The 26,436-nt window shown below is 49.4% G+C and overlaps 1 protein-coding gene across 1 annotated transcript in view; it reads right to left on the reverse strand.

Annotated features, from left to right (window-relative positions):
* Positions 1-1,914: 1,914 nt before the first annotated feature.
* The window catches only part of CRTAC1 (cartilage acidic protein 1), a 738,783-nt gene continuing 714,261 nt past the window's right edge, over positions 1,915-26,436 (reverse strand). Inside the window, exons 15-16 of the mRNA XM_040361273.1 lie at positions 9,818-9,943; positions 1,915-2,266 (exon numbers count right to left, since the gene is read on the reverse strand). Coding sequence (XP_040217207.1) covers positions 2,133-2,266; positions 9,818-9,943 — 260 coding nt within the window. The 3' untranslated portion in view covers positions 1,915-2,132. The remainder of the gene's footprint in view (positions 2,267-9,817; positions 9,944-26,436) is intronic.

Consider the following 26,436-nt stretch of genomic DNA (forward strand, 5'->3'; position numbering starts at 1 on the left):
GGAAGTCATACAGTCTGGCTTCATGATGCCCACACTTAAGATGGCCACGGTCAATTTCTGTTTTATAAAGTGTCTAAATGCTGTAACAACCTAACAAAATGGACCTTAGTTTACAGACTAACTTTACTAGAATACATTAAGCTTGTGTATTACAGGGGTATTTCTATTTAAAAAGTGAAATTGTGGCCGGAACTCCGCTTTAACTTCAGTAGTTCCCGCCCACATCCAGCCCTGTGATGTCGATCTCTGCTGCTCTTATTGATGTACACCTGTGTAAGGTAAGAGAGTTCTACCTACACAGTGTGTGTTTGTGGGGGGCAGGGGACTGTCGCTGCATTACTTCAATACAAGTTTTTTTTATTGCACCTCACTTTGTGAATTATTGCCGCTGCACCCTACCTACAGGCACTCTCTCCTCTCCCCTGTAGCCGGAGTAAGCTGAAACAGGGGCAGGACTGCTGATAAAGGGAATACACCTGGGGCTCCATAGAGGGATCAGTTCCGGCAGTTGGGACTCCCTACCACTCCAATCCCCATCCTTGTCAAAGATCCCCTTTCTGTCTGGGCCCCCCTTTATGCCCCTCCCACAATGCTGCCTGCTCTCCCTCCCACCGGCTGCCGCGGGCATACAGGGGGATCACATGACCAGAGCGCTCTGACATTAGGTAATTATGCACATCTCTCTTCCATGGGGAAGTTAGTATAGGGGTAATAAGGGGGGGGGGGGGTGCAGGTTTAAGATGAACTAGAAATATCCTAGAATTCCATATTAAAGGGTCACTAAAGGATTTTTTTTTTTTAGCTAAATAGCTTCCTTTACCTTACTGCAGTCCTGGTTTCATGTCCTCATTATTCGTTTTTGCTTTGAAGTAGCTGTAATTCTGCTGTGATCTCCACACTTCCTGGTTGCCTGTTTCCTTATAACCATGGTACTGGGAGCTTTTCACGGTGGTCTAAGCTGTCATTACTGGCCCAGATTCAAGAAGCACTTGCGCCCGCGCAACCATAGTTGCGCGGCGCAAGTGCTTACTTGCTCCGGTGTAACGAGTGCTCCTGATTCAGGAACCTCGTTACACCGAATGCAGCCTAGGATGTGACAAACATAAGCCTCCTTATGCCTTCACATCCCAGGCTGCATTCTTGCGTTGGCCGCTAGGGGGCGCGGCCTTTGTGATCGGCGTGTAGTATGCAAATTGCATACTACCACCGATTCACAAAAGTTGCGCGGGCCCTGCGTACGCAAGGTACGGAGTTTCCGTACGGTGCCTTTAGCATAAGGTTGCTCCTGCTAATAGCAGGCGCAGCCAATGCTAAAGTATAGCTGCGCCTCCCGCTCGCGACGTTCAAATTTCACGTCGTTTACGTAAGTGAACCGTGAATGGCGCTGGACGCCATTCACGTTCACTTACAAGCAAATGACGTCCTTGCGACGTCATTTGCCGCAATGCACGTCGGGAAAGTTTCCCGACGGAGCATGCGTTGTTCGCTCGGCGCGGGAGCGCGCCTAATTTAAATGATTCCCGCCCCCGGCGGGATCATTTACATTAGGCAGCCTTGCGCCCGGCTGCTTAGCATATTGCCCGCGCAATTTACGGAGCAACTGCTCCGTGAATCGCGGGCAAAGCGCAATATTTGCGTGGGCGCAGAGAAAAAAATTTGCTCTTTGCCCACGCAAATATTGCGCGATTCTACTTGAATCTGGGCCACTGTGTGTCTAAAACTCCTCAGAACCAATCAGATTCATTTTAAAAACAAAACACTGCCCTGGATTTGTTTGTTTTTGTTCTGTGTGTCTTCCCGACTCACCTCTCACCCGGAACTTCATGTATGTACCTTTAAAACCGAAAGTTAAACTAGAGGCACATTATATGATAGATTAAATTCAATTTTTAATCATTTTTAAAAGGAATCAGTTAACTTTTATGTCTCTATACCCAATAAACAGTCATTTCAGCAAAAACATTTTTTTCCTTTAGTGACCCTTTAAGCAAAAATCAGCAAAGCGCATCTCCTGGTAGAATATAGACCGTAGCTTGTAGCAACAGCGAGTTGTAGGATTGTTGGGAGGATAGACACACAGGCAATCGTACATTCAGTGAAATTTGTGTAAAAAGAAAAGTGTTATAAAACATTTATAATTGCTGGAGGCATCTTCTCCCATCCCGCGCCAGGTAATAGCCGCCATGACAGTGGCAGTGGTAGGATCCGGCGTCGTTATGGCAGACGTGATCACATGGCCCGCCTCCTTCCAGGCATTCATTTATATCTGGGAACAAAAAGAGAGAAAATCAACATGTATGGTGGGAAAAAGAGGGAGCGCCTCCTACTGGTTGTATTAAATAGAGTCACCCCTTACATTTAGGAGTGCCCAGTAGGCCTCGTACACGCGATAGGTTAAACAGAGGACAGCGGTCTGATGGACCGTTTTCATCGGTCAAAACCGATCGTGTGTGGGCCCCATAGGTTATTTAACCATCGGTTAAAAAAAAAGCCAACTTGCTTTAAATTTAACCGATGGATTCCTAACCGATGGGAAAAAAAACGATCGTTAGTAGGCACGACCGTCGGTTAAAAACCCACGCATGCTCAGAATCAAGTCGACGCATGCTTGGAAGCATTGAACTTCGTTTTTTTCAGCACGTCGTTGTGTTTTACGTCACCGCGTTCTGACACGATCGGTTATTTAACCTATGGTGTGTAGGCGCGACGTTAACCGATGAAAACGGTCCATTGGTTCATTCTCATCGGATGGACCGATCGTGTGTACGCGGCTTTAGAGTCTCTTTTTACATCCAAGAGTGTCTATCAGAGCCCCTCCTTGCATTCAGGAGTGCCTATCAGAGTCTCCCTCCCCTTCAATCCAATCAGTGCCCCCCTTGCATCCAGGAGTGCCTGCTTGCATCCACGAGTGTCCATCAGAGTCCTTCCTTACATCCAGGGGTGACCATCAGTTTTCCATTACATCCGGGGGTGCCCATCAGTCTTCCATTACATCCAGGGGTGCCCATCAGTCCTCCCTTACATCCAGGGGTTCTCATCAGTTCTCCATTATATCCAGGGGTGCCCATCAGTCCTAATTACATCCAGGGGTGCCCATCAGTCCTTCCTTGCATCCAGGGGTGCCCATCATTCCTAATTACATCCAGAGTTGCCCGACAGTCCTCCCTTGCATTCAGGGGTGCCCATCAGTTGACCCTTACATCCAGAGGTGCCCATCAGTCATCCCTTACATCCAGGGGAGCCCATCAGTACTCCCCTACATGCAATGGTGCCCATCTGGGGGGGGGGGGTCATGGTTGCCTGGCAGTGGATGTACCAGTCCTGTCTATATCCTCGTACTCCACATTCAGTCCTGTCTAGTTCTTTGTACCCTTCATTCAGGCCTATCTAGTTCTTTGTACTCTTCACTCAGTCCTGTCTAGTTCCATGAACTCTTCATTAATTTCTGTCTACTTACTTGTACTCTTCATTCAGTTCTATCTATTTTCTCATTGTCTTAATTCAGTCCTGTCTAGTTTCTCGTACTCTTCATTCAGTCCTATCTCGTTCCTCTTAAGCCCTGTATACACGGTCGGACCTTTGTCCGACCAAAATCACATCGCAATACCAACGGAATTCCATCGGAGTAAAAGAAAACATGTTCTCTATCTAAACTCCAACGGAATTCCTCGGAATTTCCGATGGAAATAATCCGATGGAAAAAGTCAGTCGGACTTTTTCCATCGGAAATTCTGATCATGTGTACGGGGCATAACTCTTCATTCAGTCCTATCTTGTTGCTCGTAATCTTTATCCAGTCCTATCTAGTTCCTGTCTAGATTCCTCGTACTCCTCATCCAGTCCTGTGTAGTTTCTCATACTCATTCATTCAGTCCTGTCTCGTTCCTCGTACTCTTCATCCAGTCCTGTCTCGTTCCTCGTACTCTTCATCCAGTCCTGTCTCGTTCCTCATACTCTTCATCCAGTCCTGTCTCGTTCCTCGTACTCTTCATCCAGTCCTGTCTCGTTCCTCGTACTCTTCATCCAGTCCTGTCTCGTTCCTCATACTCTTCATCCAGTCCTGTCTCGTTCCTCGTACTCTTCATTCAGTCCTGTCCAGTTCCTCGTACTCTTCATCCAATCCTGCCTAGTTCCTCGTACTCTTCATCCAGTCCTGTCTAGTTCCTCGTACTCTTCATTCAGTCCTGTCTCGTTCCTCATACTCTTCATTCAGTCCCATCTCGTTCCTTGTACTCTTCATCCAGTCCTGTCTCGTTCCTCGTACTCTTCATCCAGTCCTGTCTCGTTCCTCATACTCTTCATCCAGTCCTGTCTCGTTCCTCGTACTCTTCATTCAGTCCTGCCTAGTTCCTCATCCTCTTCATTCAGTCCTATCTCATACTCTTCATCCAGTCCTGTCTCGTTCCTCATACTCTTCATCCAGTCCTGTCTCGTTCCTCGTACTCTTCATTCAGTCCTGCCTAGTTCCTCATCCTCTTCATTCAGTCCTATCTCATACTCTTCATCCAGTCCCGTCTCGTTCCTCATACTCTTCATCCAGTCCAGTCTTGTTCCTCATACTCTTCATTCAGTCCCGTCTCGTTCCTCATACTCTTCATTCAGTCCTGTCTCATTCCTCGTACTCTTCATTCAGTCCCATCTCGTTCCTCATACTCTTCATTCAGTCCCGTCTCGTTCCTCGTACTCTTTATTCAGTCCCGTCTCATTCCTCGTACTCTTTATTCAGTCCCGTCTCATTCCTCGTACTCTTTATTCAGTCCCGTCTCATTCCTCGTACTCTTCATTCAGTCCCGTTTCGTTCCTCATACTCTTCATTCAGTCCCGTCTCGTTCCTCATACTCTTCATTCAGTCCCGTCTCGTTCCTCATACTCTTCATTCAGTCCCGTCTTGTTCCTCATACTCTTCATTCAGTCCCGTCTCGTTCCTCGTACTCTTCATTCAGTCCTGTCTCATTCCTCGTACTCTTCATCCAGTCCTGTCTCATTCCTCGTACTCTTCATTCAGTCCCGTCTCATTCCTCGTACTCTTCATCCAGTCCTGTCTCATTCCTCATACTCTTCATTCAGTCCCGTCTCGTTCCTCATACTCTTTATTCAGTCCTGTCTCGTTCCTCATACTCTTCATTCAGTCCCGTCTCGTTCCTCATACTCTTCATCCAGTCCTGTCTCATTCCTCGTACTCTTCATCCAGTGCTGTCTCATTCCTCGTACTCTTCATCCAGTCCTGTCTCATTCCTCGTACTCTTCATCCAGTCCTGTCTCATTCCTCGTACTCTTCATCCAGTCCCGTCTCGTTCCTCATACTCTTCATTCAGTCCTGTCTCGTTCTTCATACTCTTCATTCAGTTCCGTCTCGTTCCTCATACTCTTCATTCAGTCCCGTCTCGTTCTTCGTACTCTTCATTCAGTCCCGCCTCGTTCCTCGTACTCTTCATCCAGTCCTGTCTCGTTCCTCATACTCTTCATTCAGTCCCGTCTCGTTCCTCGTACTCTTCATTCAGTCCCGTCTCGTTCCTCATACTCTTCATTCAGTCCTGTCTCATTCCTCATACTCTTCATTCAGTCCCGTCTCGTTCCTCGTACTCTTCATTCAGTCCTGTCTCGTTCCTCATACTCTTCATTCAGTCCTGTCTCGTTCCTCATACTCTTCATTCAGTCCCGTCTCGTTCCTCATACTCTTCATTCAGTCCTGTCTCGTTCCTCATACTCTTCATTCAGTCCCGTCTCGTTCCTCGTACTCTTCATCCAGTCCCGTCTCGTTCCTCATACTCTTCATTCAGTCCCGTCTTGTTCCTTGTACTCTTCATTCAGTCCCGTCTCGTTCCTCATACTCTTCATTCAGTCCCGTCTAGTTCCTCGTACTCTTCATCCAGTCCCGTCTCGTTCCTCATACTCTTCATTCAGTCCCGTCTCGTTCCTCGTACTCTTCATTCAGTCCCATCTCGTTCCTCATACTCTTCATTCAGTCCCATCTCGTTCCTCGTACTCTTCATCCAGTCCTGTCTAGTTCCTCGTACTCTTCATTCAGTCCTGTCTCGTTCCTCATACTCTTTATCCAGTCCCGTCTCGTTCCTCATACTCTTCATCCAGTCCTGTCTCGTTCCTCATACTTTTCATTCAGTCCTGTCTCTTTCCTCGTACTCTTCATTCAGTCCCATCTCGTTCCTCGTACTCTTCATTCAGTCCCGTCTCGTTCCTCGTACTCTTCATTCAGTCCCGTCTCGTTCCTCATACTCTTCATCCAGTCCCGTCTCGTTCCTCATACTCTTCATTCAGTCCCGTCTCGTTCCTCGTACTCCTTATCCAGTCCTGTCTCATTCCTCGTACTCTTCATTCAGTCGCGTCTCGTTCCTCATACTCTTCATTCAGTCCTGTCTCGTTCCTCGTACTCTTCATTCAGTCCCGTCTCATTCCTCATACTCTTCATTCAGTCCTGTCTCGTTCCTCGTACTCTTCCTCCAGTCCTGTCTCGTTCCTCATACTCTTCATTCAGTCCCGTCTCGTTCCTCATACTCTTCATTCAGTCCCGTCTCGTTCCTCATACTCTTCATTCAGTCCCGTCTCGTTCCTCATACTCTTCATTCAGTCCCGTCTCGTTCCTCATACTCTTCATTCAGTCCCGTCTCGTTCCTCATACTCTTCATCCAGTCCTGTCTCGTTCCTCATACTCTTCATTCAGTCCCGTCTCGTTCCTCATACTCTTCATCCAGTCCCGTCTCGTTCCTCATACTCTTCATTCAGTCCCGTCTCGTTCCTCATACTCTTCATTCAGTCCCGTCTCGTTCCTCGTACTCCTTATCCAGTCCTGTCTCATTCCTCGTACTCTTCATTCAGTCGCGTCTCGTTCCTCATACTCTTCATTCAGTCCTGTCTCGTTCCTCGTACTCTTCATTCAGTCCCGTCTCATTCCTCATACTCTTCATTCAGTCCTGTCTCGTCCCTCGTACTCTTCCTCCAGTCCTGTCTCGTTCCTCATACTCTTCATTCAGTCCCGTCTCGTTCCTCATACTCTTCATTCAGTCCCATCTCGTTCCTCATACTCTTCATTCAGTCCCGTCTCGTTCCTCATACTCTTCATCCAGTCCTGTCTCGTTCCTCATACTCTTCATCCAGTCATGTCTCGTTCCTCGTACTCTTCATCCAGTCCTGTCTCGTTCCTCATACTCTTCATTCAGTCCTGTCTCGTTCCTCGCACTCTTCATCCAGTCCCGTCTCGTTCCTCATACTCTTCATCCAGTCCCGTCTCGTTCCTCATACTCTTCATTCAGTCCTGTCTCGTTCCTCATACTCTTCATCCAGTCCTGTCTCGTTCCTCATACTCTTCATCCAGTCCCGTCTCGTTCCTCATACTCTTCATTCAGTCCTGTCTCATTCCTCGTACTCTTCATTCAGTCCCGTCTCGTTCCTCGTATTCTTCATTCAGTCCCGTCTAGTTCCTCATACTCTTCATTCAGTCCCGTCTAGTTCCTCATACTCTTCATTCAGTCCTGTAAAGTTCCTGGTGACCTTGTGGAACATTTTCTAACAAGAGGAGCTGCGAAGGTCATAAAACTTTCCTGATGACTCTTCAGCCTCCACTTCATGGGTACGTTTGTGTCATTATTTAGCAGAACCGCTTGCTAATGTTTTGTGCAATCAACAAGATAAAAAATATATATTTAGAGATCGATTAATCTCGATCATTCTTTTAATGTCCCTGGAATTGCTCATTCCAAACATGTGCAGCTATGATGAGTGCGCAAATGGATTCCCATTTACTGCGATTGATGAGAAGTCTGACACGGCAAGGTTGAAAATGAAGTCTTGGATTAATATATTATCTGACCCAATGACTTCCCACTAATTAGACCTTCTGATTCATTGCTGAAAACATTACGTTGCTCGTGCATGTCCTGATTTTAACACCCGGGTGTCATAAGGGGTTGGCAGCTTCATGCAGCTCATCGGTGGTGATGGTAGAGTGATAAAAAAGTTCTTATAATTTGTCATTAAACTTCGTTTTTATGGTATTAAGTTCTACGGTGACCATAAAGGGGAACAGCCCTACAGAGGAGTCCCGAGATTCTCCTCGATGAATGTGCAAGCTACATAGAAATAAAGTCAGTGCTAAGGTCATAAACCTTTGGGCTGTATTACATCACACTAGTTTTACTATCCTTTATTTCAATGGGAAAATATATACTATTATGCAGAGGCACGGCCGATCCTAGGGTCACAGACGCCTGGGTGCAGAAATATTGCTGGCGCCCCCATATGGGCGTGGTCCTCTTACTAACTCCTCCCCTTTGCACATGTTTCTATGGCTACGACTCAAACACAGAGATGCTCCCCTAAGAAGTCTTCATTAGTGTCCCCCATCAGAGCCCCCCACAGCAGGTGTCCCCCATCAGAGGTCCCCCACAGCAGGTGTCCCCCATCAGAGGTCCCCCACAGCAGGTGTCCCCCATCAGAGCCCCCCACAGCAGGTGCCCCCCATCAGAGCCCCCCACAGCAGGTGTCCCCCATCAGAGCCCCCCACAGTAGGTGTCCCCCAGAGCCCCCCCACAGCAGGTGTCCCCCATCAGAGCCCCCACAGCAGGTGTCCCCCATCAGAGCCCCCCACAGTAGGTGTCCCCCAGAGCCCCCCCACAGCAGGTGTCCCCCATCAGAGCCCCCCACAGCAGGTGTCCCCCATCAGAGGTCCCCCACAGCAGGTGTCCCCCATCAGAGCCCCCCACAGCAGGTGTCCCCCATCAGAGCCCCCACAGCAGGTGTCCCCCATCAGAGCCCCCCACAGTAGGTGTCCCCCAGAGCCCCCCCACAGCAGGTGTCCCCCATCAGAGCCCCCCACAGCAGGTGTCCCCCATCAGAGCCCCCCCCCACAGCAGGTGTCCCCCATCAGAGCCCCCACAGCAGGTGTCCCCCATCAGAGCCCCCACAGCAGGTGTCCCCCATCAGAGCCCCCCACATAGATCAGTACTTGTCCATTAGATCCCTGTAGCTTAGGCGCGCTGGGAGCAGAAGCATATTACAGGGGGCGGGGCATACGTGGCATCTTTGGTTACTTGGAGGATGGCACTCGGAGAGCATTTCTGGGAGCGCACGGGATGATTGGCAGCAGCTCCAGCCAACCCAGAAGCCTCTCATCACACCACCTATGGGAGAAGAGCCGACACACGCAGAGGGGGCGGGGCAGACAGGAGACTGCTCCATGCACACCGGACAGAATAAATTAGTGGAGCCTAGTGCCGGAACGTGTTCCGGTACTAGGCTGCCTCCGCTGTGGTACCCAGCCCGGATCCCGGGGACAGCTGGAGCCCATTCAGCTCTGTACCCCCCCCATTCACATTACAGCCCATGTAGCGCTGCCCCCCCCCCCCCCCCATTCACATTACAGCCCAGGAGCAAAGAGTTCAAGGTTCACCAGAAACAAGAGACAAGGCAAGATTGTTCGAAGAGATCAAACAGGGAACTCGCCAGCATCTCAGGTGTCTCAGCAATAAGAACTATTGCTGGATGCAGCAGAGGTCATGGGTTCACCTCCTGGTCCTTACATATGGTACCATATGCATATTTGTAGAATTCTGTATGTCTTGTATTGTAAATGGTTAGTATACACAGTATTCTTATTTGGTAAAAGAATATTATAACTACTGAGGGGCCAGCAGTCACTCGTTTGTCAAACTCACTGCCACTATCACTACTCCTGTCAGCCTTGTAACAGAAGGAAGGTGCCACCATCCCTACAGTAAAGCATTGCGCCCAGGGCAGCCGCCCCCCCCGCCGACTCCTTGTCCTGGGCCTGGATTCCTACAATACTATACTCGATGTTACTCACCAACACATTGACTGTCTGAGCCGATTTCTAAGCGGAATCCTGGAAGACAGCGGCAGGTGTAGGATCCCTCTGTGTTCTCACAAAGTTGGGTGCATTCACGGGTACCAAGAGCGCATTCATCGATATCTGCCAGTCACAAGGAGACTTGATTAGTGTCATGGCTGGTAAAAGAAAATGTACCATATGTTTAACATGTAGGAAGCAGATGTATATCAGATACAGCTCTCTTTTCTAAAACCTGGTTTACAGTCTGTCTATCCAAAGTCAAAAGGGAAGGGTTAGAGCCTGTAACGGTCACCACCGTTTACGACCTTCCATCACATCCAAGACAGCTTATCTCCAACACTCCAACTGACAGGACCCGATCCCATTTCATTTGCCCAGAATCAAGACGAGACACAGCTCTGTGCTTGTTCCAAATGTAAAGACACTTTAATGGTCTCTTCTCAGCTTTATATACAGTACAAGACATTAAAGCAACAATGAGATCTCCACCCCCCTAATCACACACTAAGGCTAATTACTTAAACATTCTAGACAGGTCGGCACCGGCCTATAATTATCATGTCTAATCACTGCACATTCCTTAAATAACAGCATAACAAACAAACCCATCACACACTGAGTTCCCAAATGCAGACGTTTCGTCTCTGCATGCAGCTTGACACCTATTCACACCTCTGAGCATCAATAGGTTGTAGACAGTGTTATCACACAATTAAAGGCCTTTCAAAAGCTAGCCTTATTTAACATATTAACAGTCTTCACAGAGAGATGAGTCACTATTGACTGGTTGGGGTCACAATTAACCAACATCTTGCAGTGTCTCAAAATCCTGCAATACGAACTATCAGTGATGTCCCATCTCAAGTAATACATGAATTATGATTCACTTGCCACCCCATGCCCAAAGGGCACAGAGTGGACTCAGACCCAAGAGTTATCAGTGATGCTGACACAGGAGTATCCTCCATCCTCACAAAGTCTTTGGGTGTCACGGGTCATTCCGTTACAGAGCCCCTGCTGGCCTTCCTGTTTTTTACTGTCTGTAGGGAGATCTTACCTGTGACAGACCCAACCAGACAGGGGCTTTTGAAGGGGACTGCAGGAAAGACTCTTGCCTACTGACTATGGGCCCTGGCTTTTGAGGGGGCTCTATTCTTTGGGAGGTGTGGGCCTGGGGGATCTTTAGGGTGGTTTTGCTTCAGATTTGGGTCCATGTCTCCCTAAACACACACAGAATCTGGGAACTTAGACTGGGCCTCTGTGCCCAAACCAACATTGACTGCTACAACCCCCCCCCCCCACCCCCAGAGTCAGAGACTGGAAGCAAAAGATAATAAGCAGCTTAAAAGAACATGATGCCGAGGTCTCCTGCAAGAGAAGTGCGGAGATCTACCAATGGGGACACCTGTTTCGGTGACACTTTTCTAGGAAGAGATTTCCCCTATTTTGCTATTAGACTCTAAGGCCCCATGCACACGAGAAGCAAATGCAAACACATGTAAACTCAAGTTTTCAAAGGCAAAAACCGGCGTTTAAAACGCCCGTTTTTTCCGCGTTTAGCGGCGTTTTACCGCGTTTGCAGCTATCAGCGTTCATAACAAAGACATTGTAGACCCCCCCGAAGCTTTGAAACGCAAAAACGTTTGTGTCTGAAAAAACGAGCCTAAACCCAACTGCTTAAAAACCCCAAAAAACTTGACTGTGTGCATGGACACATAGGATAACATTAAATGTGTTCAGGGGCAGTTGAAAAAATGCCCAAATGCCTCTGAACTCGAGTTTACCAGCGTCTCGTGTGCATGGGGCCTTAGGCCGCGTACACGCGGTCGGTCCATCCGATGAGAACGGTCCGCCCTTTGCAGCTATAACAGCTTCAACTCTTCTGGGAAGGCCGTCCACAAGGTTTAGGAGGGTGTCTATGGGAATGTTTGACCATTCTTCCAGAAGTGCATTGGTGAGGTCAGGCACTAATATTATTATTATACAGGATTTATATAGCGCCAACAGTTTGTGCAGCACTTTACAACATGAGGTCATTACAATAAAATTCAATACAGGAGGGATCAGAGGGCCCGGCTCGTTAGAGCTTACAATGTTGGATGAGAAGACATGGCTCGCAATCTGCGCTCTAATTCATCCCAAAGGTGTTTTATCTGGTTGAGGTCAGGAAAAGTCAAGTTCCTCCGCCCCAAACTCGCTCATCCGTGTCTTTATGGACCTTGCTTTGTGTACTGGTCCAAATCATTTGGTGGAGGGGGGGATTATGATGTGGGGTTGTTTTTCAGGGGTTGGGTTGGGCCCCTTAGTTCCAGTGAAGGGAACTCTTAAGGGGTCGGCATACCAAGACATTTTGGGCAATTTTATGCTCCCAACTTTGTGGGAACAGTTTGGGGACGGTCCCTTCCTGTTCCAACATGACTGCGCACCAGTGTACAAAGCAAGGTCCATAAAGACATGGATGAGCGATTTTGGGGGTGGAAGAACTTGACTGGCCTGCACAGAGTTCTGACCTCAACCTGATTGATAGAACACCTTTGGGATGAATTAGATGGAGGACTGCGAGTCAGGCCATCTCAGATCCAATATGAGTGCCTGACCTCACAAATGCTCTTCTGGAAGAATGGTCAAACATTCCCATAGACACCCACCTAAACCTTGTGGGCGGCCTTCCCAGAAGAGTTGAAGCTGTTATAGCTGCAAAGGGCGGGGCCAACTCAATATTGAACCCTACGGACTAAGACTGGGATGCTATTAAAGTTCATGGGGTAGATTCAGAGAGAAGATACGACGGCATATCTCCAGATACGCCGTCGTATCTCTGAGTGTGCGGGGTCGTATCTATGGGCCTGATTCATAGAATCAGTTACGCATAGATTTCCCTAAGATCCGACCGGCGTAAGTGTCTTACACCATCATATCTTAGGCTGCATATTTACGCTGGTCGCTAGGTGGCGCTTCCGTATATTTATGCGAGGAATATGCAAATGAGCTAGATACGCCGATTCAGAAACGTACGTCAGGCCGGCGCATTTTTTTTACGTAGTTTACATTAGGCTTTTTTCAGCGTATAGTTACCCCTGCTATATGAGGCGTATTCTATGTTAAGTATGGCCTTCGTTTCCCGGGTCGAGTTTTGAAAATTTTACGCCGTTTGCGTAAGTCGTTCGCGAATAGGGCTGGACGTAATTTACGTTCACGTCGAAAGCAATGACGATTTGCGGCGGAATTTCGAGCATGCGCACTGGGATTTTGTCACGAACAACGCATGCGCCGTTCGTAAAAAAACGTCAAATACGCGGGGTCACAGTTAATATACATAAAACACGCCCACATCATCCACATTTAAATTAGGCGGGCTTACGCCGACACAGATACGCTACGCCGCCGTAACTAAGGGCGCAAGTTGTGTCTGAATACAGAACTTGCGCCCTAAATTACGGCGGCGTAACGTATCTGAGATACGTTACGCCGGGCGGATAGATAGACCATTCTATCTGAATCCAGCCCCATGTGTGTGTAAAGGCAGGCGTTTCAATACTTTTGACAATATAGTGTATTTAGAATGTGGAACTCCTTTGTATAGCTCTTAATACAATTATCAAGTAACTGTATCCAAGGAAAGTTCCTGATCAGCCCATTCAGATTTAAAGTGTAAATTGTTTAAAATGTTAAAAGTGCCCCCGGTCAAAACTCTTCATGCTTTTCTTTGTCCACATTCAGCTTTGCCTAAATCTGATGAGATTCGGGCAACACTCGCCAAATCAATTATTAACAAATATGAAGGCGAAGTTAATGTAATTATTTTTTTTGCTTTTGGTTTGCACATGGAGCTTGGCTGTTGTTGCGTTTTTGCTTTACTAAACCTATGAGAAGGGTGCCCGGTGGCTTCAAGTCTTCAGTTATCACTCAGTAATAATACTCTTCAGAAATCTTGATGTTTTCTGTTTGGTGCCGAGTGGTCAGGCTCCTTGTCAATGCTTCAATTACCAACACACATGACACCTGGATAACAAGTGCCCCATACACAAACCTTGACCCAGCAACAGAGCCATCTTAATGCAAGGGCACTCCTGGGCACTGCCCGGGGGGCCCCCACAATAATCTTTCATTACATCATATTTGCCAACTGTCTGGGACATTCATGCTTTTTTCTAAACTGTCTCGAGATGGCCGTTGTAACGACACCCAGAGTATGAAAGGGGTTAAAGTCGTTTAGGACATTCCAATTCCCGAACACAAAGGCTGCTACGGGACAGCCGAACAAGAAACCCATACGAATAATTTTCCCTGAAGTACGAGACGAGGCTCTGTGTTGAGGGTCAAGCAGGAATCAGACTTTATTGAAAGGAATACAAGTCTTATATACAGTAAAAGAGAATGTGCATACCTCCTGCTCATATTACTCTGAAAATACGCCTGTGACCAGAAACCTAATTGACATGAGCTAATTAACTAATTATTTTAAGCAGCCTGGTCATTGTTATGAAAAATCATAATCTGGGCCCAGACGCTGGTACTTTCATCAGTGCCCATAAGGCCACGAATATTGGGTGGGAGGGATAGAGACGGCCTGCTGAAGTCATGTTGGGTTTAAGAAAGTGACTTGTCATGGTTCCCACACTCGGGCCCTTGTGGCCATACATGGACGACAGGAGTCCTCCAGGGACTCACTACTACCAGGGGCCAAGAGTGACACTTTGTAACCATGTATTGACTATCTTTGTCTATATCCCTCTGCTGATTTTGATTTGGATTGTGCTGTTTTCTTTTTCTCTCTGTTATGTGGATTGTATGTGAGATGGTCCGGACGGGCTGGCCTATCTGTTTATAAAGAAAAAAGAAAAATCATGATTTCACTGCAAGTCAGACGTGTTGTCACCGAGCTTCAAACAGAAGATGATACATTATCATAAGTATAAACACAGGACACCTTCTCACAATAGCAGGAGCTCCAGCAGGAGTCGGCCCGTCTCCTACATTGTACAGAGGCCAATGTGATCAGCTCTTTCAATTAATATGTTGAGTTCAGAATCAAACAAACCAAGAATAGTCTTTACATATACAGTATCCTGGGGGATATTGTGGATAAATATTACTGTCCCATTTTAAGTAATCTAAGACAGCTCGGGACCCCTTCCAGATTATGGACCCAGTCAGCTACTGGGTCTACACAGTGGATCAATCGCTCCGGGCCAACGTGGTCCCGGAACCAGGAACACTGCTGCCCATGCTCACCCCGGCCAGGAGGTGAATGGCTACCCCAATGGTGGGCGCCACACGAGGAAGAACCTCGAGGTTATGGCGTCTGCCCCCTTTATACCCCTCCCCAGCATGCACAACGGAGGGATCAGCTCCACTGGCCGCTAAGGAGTGGCACTCAGAGCACTTGACCACACTGCTGCCACCTGCTGGCCGGGGGTGACGGGAGTCCCCGACCAGGAAGGTCAGCCCACAGCACAGCCAAGCTAGAGCAGACACCCCAAATTTAAACAGTCAAACCAATTCAGAGCCAACTACTTCTCTGAATTTTCCCCAAATTTAACATAGCACCGGTCCTGAAAGTGACCCGGCGCTGCACTTCATTTCTTGAAAGTAGGTGCGTAAATTGGGGAAAGCTGGTAGGGGCCCCAGAGCATTACTTTGCCCAGGGGCCCATGATGCTATTAAGATGGCCCTGCCCAGCAATGCTGCAGAATACCGGCGCTTCAATTTCCCCAGTAAGAATGTCATGGTGAGGCAAGATTTTGCATCTATAAAAGGAAGATGTGTCAAAGGAAAATACACTGATCAGCCATAACATTATGACCACCCAACTAATATTGAGCAGGTCACCCTTTCCCGACCCATCAAGACACGGACTCCACTAGATCTCTGAAGGTATGTTGTGGTATCTGGCACCAAGCCATCAGTAGCTGATCCTTTAAGTCCTGTAAGTTGCGAGGTGGGGCCTCCATGAATCGGACTTCCCATGCTACATCCTAGTGCCATCTCTTCCACAGGTATGTGGTGCACACACACACCCGTCTATCCACATGGTGTAAAAGAAAACACGATTCCTCAGACCAGGCCAGCTTCTTCCATTGCTCTGTGGTCCAATTCTAATGACCATTGTAGACGCCTTTGACTGTGGCCATGGGTCAGCATGGGAACCATGTCCAGTCTGCAGGTACATAGCCCCATACATAACAAACTGCGATGCTCTGCGTCTTCTGGCACCTTTCATCATAACCAGCATTACCTTTACCAGCAATTTGAGCTCCACTAGATCTTCCATTGGATTAGACTACATGGGCCAACCTTCCCTACCCATCTCCATCAATGAGCCTTCCCTCCCCACCTACATCAATGATCCTCTCCCTTCCCACCTCCATCAATGAGCCTTCCCTCCCCATCAATGAGCCTTCCCTCCCCACCCCCATCAATGAGCCTTCCCTCCCCACCTCCATCAATGATCCTCTCCCTTCCCACCTCCATCAATGAGCCTTCCCTCCCCACCTCCATCAATGATCCTCTCCCTTCCCACCCCCATCAATGAGCCTTCCCTCCCCACCTCCATCAATGAGCCTTCCCTTCCCACCTCCATCAATGAGCCTTCCCTTCCCACCTCCATCAGTGATCCTCTCCCTTCCCACCTCCATCCATGAGCCTTCCCTCCCCACCTCCATCAATGAGCCTTCCCTCCCCACCTCCATCAATGATCCTCTCCCTCCCCACCTCCATCAATGATCGTCTCCCTTCCCACCCCCATCAATGAGCCTTCCCTCCCCACCTCCATCAATGAGCCTTCCATCCCCACCCCCATCAACGAGCCTCTCCTTCTCTTCCGACTCCCATCAATTAGCCTCTCCTTCCCTCCCCACCCCCATCAATGAGCCTTCCCTCCCCACCTCCATCAATGATCCTCTCCCTTCCCACCTCCATCAATGAGCCTTCCCTCCCCACCTCCATCAAAGATCCTCTCCCTTCCCACCTCCATCAATGAGCCTTCCCTTCCCACCTCCATCAATGAGCCTTCCCTTCCCACCTCCATCAGTGATCCTCTCCCTTCCCACCTCCATCAATGAGCCTTCCCTTCCCACCTCCATCAATGAGCCTTCCCTCCCCACCCCCATCAATGAGCCTTCCCTCCCCACCCCCATCAATGAGCCTTCCCTCCTCATCTCCATCAATGAGCCTTCCCTCCCCACCTCCATCAATGATCCTCTCCCTTCCCACCTCCATCAATGAGCCTTCCCTCCCCACCTCCATCAATTATCCTCTTCCTTCCCACCTACATCAATGAGCCTTCCCTCCCCACCTCCATCAATGAGCCTTCCCTCCCCACCTCCATCAATGAGCCTTCCCTTCCCACCTCCATCAATGGGCCTTCCCTTCCCACCTCCATCAATGAGCCTCTCCTTCCCTCCCCACTCCCATCAATTAGCCTGTCCTTCCCTCCCCACCCCCATCAACAAGCCTTCCCTCCCCACCTCTATCAATGAGCCTTCCCTCCCCACCTCCATCAATGATCCTCTCCCTTCCCACCTCCATCAATGAGCCTCTCCTTCCCTCCCCACCTCCATCAATGAGCCTCTCCTTCCCTCCCCACTCCCATCAATTAGCCTCTCCTTCCCTCCTCACCCCCATCAACGAGCCTTCCCTCCCCACCTCCATCAATAAACCTTCCCTCACCACCTCCATCAGTGAGCCTTCCCTCCCCACCCCCATCAATGAGCCTCTCCTTCCCTCCCCACCCCCATCAATTAGCCTCTCCCCCCCCCCCACCTCCATCAATGAGCCTTCCCCCCCACCTCTATCAATGAGCCTTCCCACCCCACCTCCATCAATGAGTCTTCCCTCCCCCCTCCATATTGATGTAAGAGGGGACTCTGATGCAGACAATTTATGTAGGGAGGGCACTCTGATGAGGAAAATCCACTTAAGGGGCACTCTGATGGGCACACTTGATATAAGGGGGCACTCTGATGGGGACATTTAATGTAAGGGGCAGTCTGATGGCGATAATCCATGTAAGGGGCACTTTGATAGGAACTCTGATAGGAATCCTGATGTATAGAGGCACTTTGATGGGAACTCTGATGGGGATCCTTATTTAATGGGGCACTTTGATGGGAACTCTGATGGGGATAATCCATGTAAGGGGCACTTTGAGAGGAACTCTGAAGACGATCCTTATGTAACAGGGCACTTTGATGAGAACTCAGATAGGGATCCTGATTTAACAGGGCACTTTGATGGGAACTCCGATGGAGATCCTGGTGTAACCGCACACTTTGATTGGAACTTTGATGGGGATCCTGATGTAACAGGGCACTTTGATGGGAACTCTGATGGGGATCCTGATGTAACTGCACACTTTGGTTGGAACTTTGATGGGGATCCTGATGTAACAGGGCACTTTGATGGGAACTCTGATGGGGATCCTGATGTAACTGCACACTTTGGTTGGAACTTTGATGGGGATCCTGATGTAACAGGGCACTTTGATGGGAACTCTGATGGGGATAATCCATGTAAGGGGCAGGGATGGACTGGGACAAAAATTTGGCCGTGGACTTCATCCAGAGTGGCCCACTTTGACAGGTCCATCCCATGGGGGCCAGACAACTCCCCCCCCCCCCCCCCCACCCAAGCCCCCTCTCCCCCTTCACTAGCCACTATCCATTCTACTTTATTAGAGTAGAACGGCTGGTACTGGTACTCTTATAGGCAGTACCAGTGGGGAAGCTGGACATTATTTCACCCGGGGCAAAGAATCAGTTTGGTGCCCCCCCCTTTATGGGACAAGATTAGGCAGGAGTGAGAAACTCCCAGGCCATAGCTGTTGAGTCAGCTGTCTGTTCCCTCCCCCATGCTCCTCTGTCCCCCCCCCTGCTCCTCTGGTCCTCCCCCTGCTTCTTTGTTACCCCCAGGTGAGCGCTGCGGGGAGGGAGAGGAGGTTAGCGCTGCAGGAAGGGAGAGACAGAGGAGCGGAGGGGGGCGGCGGTCCGCTGTCACTGAAGCCGGCCCACTGAGTCATATCGGCCCACCGGGAAACACCCTGTAGTCCCAATGGCCAGTCCATCCCTGTAGGGGGCCAGAAAGAGTTAGTGGACCTTGTATTTTGCACCAAGGTCTTCTTTAACATCTCATGCAACAAGGAACCTGGCTATAACGTATTATCTAAGCTCTCCAATATTCCTATGAGAAGACCACCAACAAGAAACCCCAGAAAGTGGTCCTTTACCTTCGTTCTGGAGAGCAGGTCCATCATAAGCACGCCATTTAAGATTGCATTTTACTTTTCCGAGTGTAAATGTTCAGCTGATTGTGTAACAAGGAGCTGGAGAGGATCCAGAACACAACAGCGACGGCTGATAATGAACGCTCTCCGATAGATTAATAGCGCAATCTGTTTAGTGAGAGGTGAGATAAAAATATACACGGCTAATTTCTTCTATATGTAGACTGATCTCTCCAACTGGCATCCAGAAGAGCAATCTTACGTGAAAAAAAAAAAAGTGGGGTAGATTCAGTAAGCAATTGCGTCTGCGTATCCATAGTTACGCAGCGCAGTTGCTTAGTTGCGCCGGCGTAACGACTGTTCTGTATTCAGAAAGCCTGTTACGCCGACTGCAGCCTAAGATATGACTGGCATAAGGCTCTTATGCCGTCGTATCGTAGGCTGCATTCTTACGATGGCCGCTAGGTGGCGTTCCCGTAGTGGTCAGCGTAGAGTATGCAAATTGCACACTCACGCCGATTCACAACCGTACGCGCGCCCGGCGTACGCATTTTACGCCGTTTGCGTTCGTCGGTTTCTACGTAAGGCTGCCCATGCTATTAGCAGGGGCAGCCAATGCTACGTATACCCGTCGTTTCCGCGTCGCGATTTTTAAAAATTACGTCGTTTGCGTAAGTGAATCGTGAATGGCGCTGGACGCCATTTACGTTCACGTTGAAGCAAATGACGTCCTTGCGACGTCATTTACCGCAATGCACGTCGGGAACGTTTCCCAACGGAGCATGCGCACTACGTTCGGCGTGGGAACGCGCCTAATTTAAATGATCCACGCCCCCTACGGGATCATTTAAATTACGCGCGCTTACGCCGGCTATTTTTACGGAGCGCCCGCGCAAATTACGGAGCTACTGCTTCGTGAATGAATCGTAGCGCACGTAATTTACGGAGGCGTAGCGTAAAAACGGTATGCTGCGCCTCCATAAGAGGGCGCAAATGTACCTGAATCTACCCCAGTGTCTACACAATTATAAAACACGTCCACAAAGCAGATGGAAATAGTCAATGATAGGCAAAGACCATCATGAATGACCTCACCCTGACTTCTTCAATGTCCCCGTGACTGAAGCCCATCCAAAGCGGCTGTTCTATGGAGGAGACTGGTATATACGTATATGGGAACTCTTCTACCCGTCTATGGCCTTGTTACATTTGTGGGGGGAGAGCGGTAAAAAAATGCACGGCTAAGCTGCGTTTTTATATGCCCCCCAATCACTCCCCCTTTAACCCCTTCAGCCCCAGAAGAATTTACCCCCAGAGCACTTTCTGCGATTCGGCACTGCGTCGCTTTAACTGACAATTGCGCGGTCATTCTTTCGTGACACCCAAACAAAATTGACGTCCTTTTTTTCCCACAAATAGAGATTTCTTTTGGTGGTATTTAATCACCTCTGCGGTTTTTATTTTTTGCGCTATAAACAAAAAAAGAGCGACAATTTTGAAAAAAATTCTATATTTTTTTTACTTTTTGCTATAATAAATATTCCCCAAGAAAGATTTAAAAAAAAAACGTTTTTTTTTCCTCAGTTTAGGCCGATACGTATTCTTCTACATATTTTTGGTAAAAAAAATCGCAATAAGCGTTTATTGATTGGTTTGCGCAAAAGTTATAGGCCCAGATTCACAAAGCACTTACGCCGACGTATAACAAGTTACGCCGACGTAAGTGCAAATGTGCGCCGTCGTATCTGTGCGCCAGACCCACAAACAGATATGCGCCTAAAACCAGGCTACACCCCGCCGACGTAGCTTGCTTACGCCGGCGTAGGGTGGGCGCACATTTAGGCTGGGTGCATGGTGCCGCTCCCATTGATTAGCCATTCAAACATGCAAATGAGGGAAATACGGCGATTCACGTACCTGCATGCGCCTGACGCAGGCTACGCGAGGTGCGCGTAAGTTGTACGTCCGGCGTAAAGTCATTCCCCATAAAGGAGGCGCAACCCAGCAGCAGACATGTAAAGGTCTGCACCAGGGAACACAAGCCGGCGTATTTTACATTGGACGTGTCTGGCTGGGCGTAGGTTACGTTCACGCGTACGCAGTGACCTGGCGTAGTTTAGGCAGTTGTTCCGACGTGGCTGTGAGCAGGCGCAGGGGGATGCGTCCACGTCACGGCGCATGCGCAGTTCGTGAAACGTATCTGTCTGGCGCTCGGCCCATCATTAGCATGGGGTCACGCCTCATTTGCATGGGTCACGCCCACTTCCACCTACGCCTGCGTAAGCCTTTGAATCCCAAGCCACGCTGGCGCAGCGTTGGGAGCACTGGCTTGCTGAATGCATTGCTTGCCTCTCTGCGCTGCGTTGGTGTAGCGTACATTGGTAACTCTACGGCGGCGTAATGTGCGCCCACTCTCTGTGAATCTGGGCCATAGCGTCTACAAAAAATGGGGATAATTTTATGGCATTTTTATTAAAAAAACATTTTTTTTTACTAGTAGCGATTTTTATCATGACTGCGACAATATGGTGGACATATTGGACTCTTTTGACCAATTTTTCGGACTACTGACATTTATACAGCGATGAGTGCTATAAAAATGCACCGATTACTGTGTAAATGACACTGGCAGGGAAGGGGTTAACCACTAGGGGGCGAGGAAGGGGTTAAGTGTGTCCTAGGGAGTGATTCTAACTGTGAGGGGGCGGGGCTACAAGTGACACAATACTGATCGCTGCTCCTGATCACAGGGAGCAGTAGACCAGTGTCCTGTCACTAGGCAGAACAGGGAAACGCCTTGTTTACACAGGCATCACCCCGTTCTGCAGCTCCGTGACACGATCGCGGGGCACCGGGTGGAAACCCACACAAGCACAGGAAGAACATGCAAACCCCATGCAAGTAGTGTCCTCCTTGGGATTGGAGCCAAAGACCTGGATACTGCAAGACGTTAACCACTGAGCCATTGTGCTCCTCCCATATCTCTGTCCTCACAGGTCCCCTTATATCAGGGCTGTATACTGATAGCAATGCAAACGTTGGCATAACCCTTTTATTATTTTATATAGGTCATTCAAATTTCACATGTTGGTAGAGTAACTCTTCCTCTAGAGCAGGGGTCTCCAAACTTCCTATACAAAGGCCGGTTTACTGTCCTTCAGAATTTAGGGGGGCCGGACTGTGGCCATCGGGAGTACAAAATCCCCCATCATTGGTGTCATTGGACCCCATCATTGGTGTCATTGGGAGGAATTCTGCCCCATCACTGGGAGGAATTCTGCCCTGTCATTGGTGTCATTGGGAGGAATTCTGCCCCATCATTGGTGTCATTGGGAGGAATTCTGCCCCATCACTGGGAGGAATTCTGCCCCGTCATTGGTGTCATTGGGAGGAATTCTGCCCCGTCATTGGTGTCATTGGGAGGAATTCTGCCCTGTCATTGGTGTCATTGGGAGGAATTCTGCCCCATCATTGGTGTCACTGGGAGGAATTCTGCCCCGTCACTGGGAGGAATTCTGCCCCATCATTGGTGTCATTGGGAGGAATTCTGCCCTGTCATTGGTGTCATTGGGAGGAATTCTGCCCTATCATTGGTGTCACTGGGAGGAATTCTGCCCCGTCACTGGGAGGAATTCTGCCCCATCATTGGTGTCATTGGGAGGAATTCTGCCCCATCATTGGTGTCACTGGGAGGAATTCTGCCCCGTCACTGGGAGGAATTCTGCCCCATCATTGGTGTCATTGGGAGGAATTCTGCCCTGTCATTGGTGTCATTGGGAGGAATTCTGCCCCATCATTGGTGTCACTGGGAGGAATTCTGCCCTGTCACTGGGAGAAATTTTGCCCCATCGTTGGTGTCATTGGGAGAAACGGTCCCCCATCATTGTTGTCATTGGGCCAGAATGTTGGTGCCATTGGTAGGAATTGGGCCCCATCGTTGTTGTCATTGGGGGGATTTGTGCCCCATCTTGGTGTCATTGGAAGAAATGTTCCCCCATCATTGTTGTCTTTTGTCATTGGGCCCCATTGTTGGCATCATTGGGAGGAATTGTGCCCCATTGTTGGTGTAATTTTTGAGGAATTGTACCCCATCTTGGTGTTATTGGGAGACGTTCTTCCCCATCATTGGTGTCATTGTGAGAAATGGTCCCCCCATCACTGGTGTCATTGGGCCCTATTGTTGGTGTCATTGGGAGGAACTATGCCCCTTTGTTGGTGTCAGTTAATGAAATACTTCCCCAGGGCCGGATAAAAGCAAGCAAAGGGCCGCAATTTGGAGACCACTACTCCAGAGCAACTCTTCTTCATTGCAAACAATGAATTCCACGCAGTAGCAACGTTTCATCATTGAGCTCTGAATGAAGAAGGGGTGCAGGCTGTCCGACAACACAACGCCCCATCTTTGGTGATAATGGGAGGAATTATGCCCCATCGTTGGTGTCATTCAGCCCAGTTGTTGGTGTCCTTGGGGAGGAATCATGCCCCATTGTTGGTCTCAGTGCATGAAATGGCGCCCCAGGGGATGGATAAAGGCAGGCAAATGGCAGGATCAGGCCCCAGGCCACAGTTTGAAGACCACTGCTACTACAGTGCCTGGAAAAAAGTATTCATACCCCTTGAGATTTCCCACATTTTCTCATGTTACAACCAAAAACATAAATGTATTTTATTGGGATTTTATGTGATGGACCAACACAAAGTGTCACATAATTGTGAAGTGGAAGGAACATGATAAATGGTTTTCCAAATGTTTTACAAATAAATATGTGAAAAGTGTGGGGGGAGGGACATTTGTATGGCGCCCCCCGGAGTCAATACTTTGTAGAACCCCCTTTCTCTACAAGTCTTTTTGGGGGTGTCTCTACCAGCTTTGCACATCTAGAGAGGGACATTTCTCCTCCATTCTTCTTCTTTGTAAAATATCTCAAGCTCTCTCAGATTGGATGGAGAGCGCCTGTGATCAGCAATTTTCAAGTCTTGCCACAGATTCTCAATGGGATTTAGGTCTGGACTGTGACTGGGCCATTCTAACACATGAATATGCTTTGATCTAAACCATTCCATTGTAGCTCTGGCTGTACTTTAGGGTCGTTGTTCTGCTGGAAGGTGAACCTCCCCCCCAGTCTCAAGTCTTTTGCAGACTCTAAGGCCCCGTACACACGGTCGGTTCCTCTGATGAAAACGGTCCCCCCCACCATTACACCCCCACCACCAGCCTGACCCGGTGATACCCCATCCCCCGACCATTACACCCCCACCACCAGCCTGACCCGGTGATACCCCATCCCCCCCACCATTACACCCCCACCACCAGCCTGACCCGGTGATACCCAATCCCCCCACCATTACACCCCCACCACCAGCCTGACTCGGTGATACCCCATCCCCCCCACCATTACACTCCCACCACCAGCCTGACCCGGTGATACCCCATCCCCCGACCATTACACCCCCACCACCAGCCTGACCCGGTGATACAAGGCAGGATGGATCCATGCGCCAAATTCTGACCCCTCCATCTGAATGTCGCAGCTGAAATCCAGACTCATCAGACCAGGCAACGTTTTTTCCCAATCTTTTATTGTCCAATTTTGGTGATCCTGTGCTAATTGTAGCCTCAGTTTCCTGTTCTTAGCGGACAGGAGTGGCGCCCCGGTGGCGTCTTCTGCTGCTGTAGCCCATCTGCTTCAAGGTTGGGCGTTCAGAGATGATATTCTGCATACCTTGGGTGTAACTGGAGTTAATGTTGTCTTTCTGTCATCTGGAGACTGCTCATTCTCCTCTGACCCCAACAAGGCATTTTCCTCCACACAACATCCACACACTGGATATTTTCTCTTATTCCCACCATTCCCTGTAAACCAGTCCGTATGTTTAGGATGTTGGCAGTCCAAACATGAATATATCCCATTTACTTTTCCCTAAACCCGAGAGATGGTTGTGTGTGAAAATCCCAGAATTCCTCAGACCGGCCCGTCTGCCACCAACAACCATCCCACGTTCAAAGTCACTTCAATCCCCTTTCTTCCCCATTCTGATGATCGGTTTGAACTTCAGCAAGTCGTCTTCCCCACGTCTAGATGCCTAAATGCATTGAGTTGCTGCCGTGTGATTGGCTGATTAGCAATTTGTGTTACCAAGACATTGAACAGGTGTACCTAATAAAGTGTCCGGTGGGTGTAGTTGTCATGTCAGCAGATTTGTGACAGAAGTAACATTATGTGAAAAGAATACAATGTAATAAAAGAAACAATTACTGTAAATATTCAACAAAAACACAAACCGGTATCACACACACATACAATCAGGACCCACAGACATACATACAACCTCCATTCATACATACAATGCTGGGACAAGGTCATCCAGCCCCCAGGGCAAAGACACCAATCTATGCCCCCCCTACCCTAAGTGTTAGGGTCAGAGCACTCCCATCCTTGCAATAAACCATTCCGCCCAGGGCAGCTGTCCCTTCTGGCCCCTCTTCTCGATCCTGCTTGCATACATTGCGCCCAGGGCAGCCTCCCCTTCTGCCCCCCTTGTCCCGATCCTGCTTGCATACACTGCGCCCAGGGCAGCCTCTCCCTTCTGCCCCCCTTGTCAATATCCTGCTTGCATACATTGCACCCAGGGCAGCCACCCCCTTCAACCCCCCTTACCCCGCTCCTGCTTGCATACATTGCACACAGGGCAGCCGCCCCTTCTGCCCCCCCCTCGTCCAGATCCTGCTTGCATACATTGCGCCCAGGGCAGCCACCCCCTTCTACCCCCCTCACCCCGATCCTGCTTGCATGCATTGTGCCTAGGGCAGCCACCCTCTTCTGCCCCCCCCGTCCAGATCCTGCTTGCATACATTGCACCCAGGGCAGCCACCCCCTTCTACCCCCCCTCATCCCGATCCTGCTTGCATACATTGCACACAGGGCAGCAGCCCCTTCTGCCCCCCCTCGTCCTGATCCTGCTTGCATACATTGCACCCAGGGCAGCCACCCCCTTCTACCCCCCTCACCCCGATCCTGCTTGCATACATTGCACACAGGGCAGCCGCCCCTTCTGCCCCCTTGTCCAGATCCTGCTTGCATACATTGCGCCCAGGGCAGCCACTCCCTTCTACCCTCCGTCCCCCGTGCCGATACTGCTTGCATACATTGTGCCCAGGGCAGCTGTCCCTTCTGCCCCCCTCATCCTGATCCTGCTTGCATACATTGCACCCAGGGAAGCCACCCCCTTCTACCCCCCTCATCCCGATCCTGCTTGCATACATTGCACACAGGGCAGTCGTCCCTTCTGCCCCCCTTGTCCAGATCCTGCTTGCATACATTGAGCCCAGGGCAGCCACCCCCTTCTACCCCCCATCCCGATACTGCTTGCATACTCTGTGCCCAGGGCA

This window comes from Rana temporaria, chromosome 8, assembly GCF_905171775.1.
Source record: "Rana temporaria chromosome 8, aRanTem1.1, whole genome shotgun sequence".
NCBI lineage: Eukaryota > Metazoa > Chordata > Amphibia > Anura > Ranidae > Rana > Rana temporaria.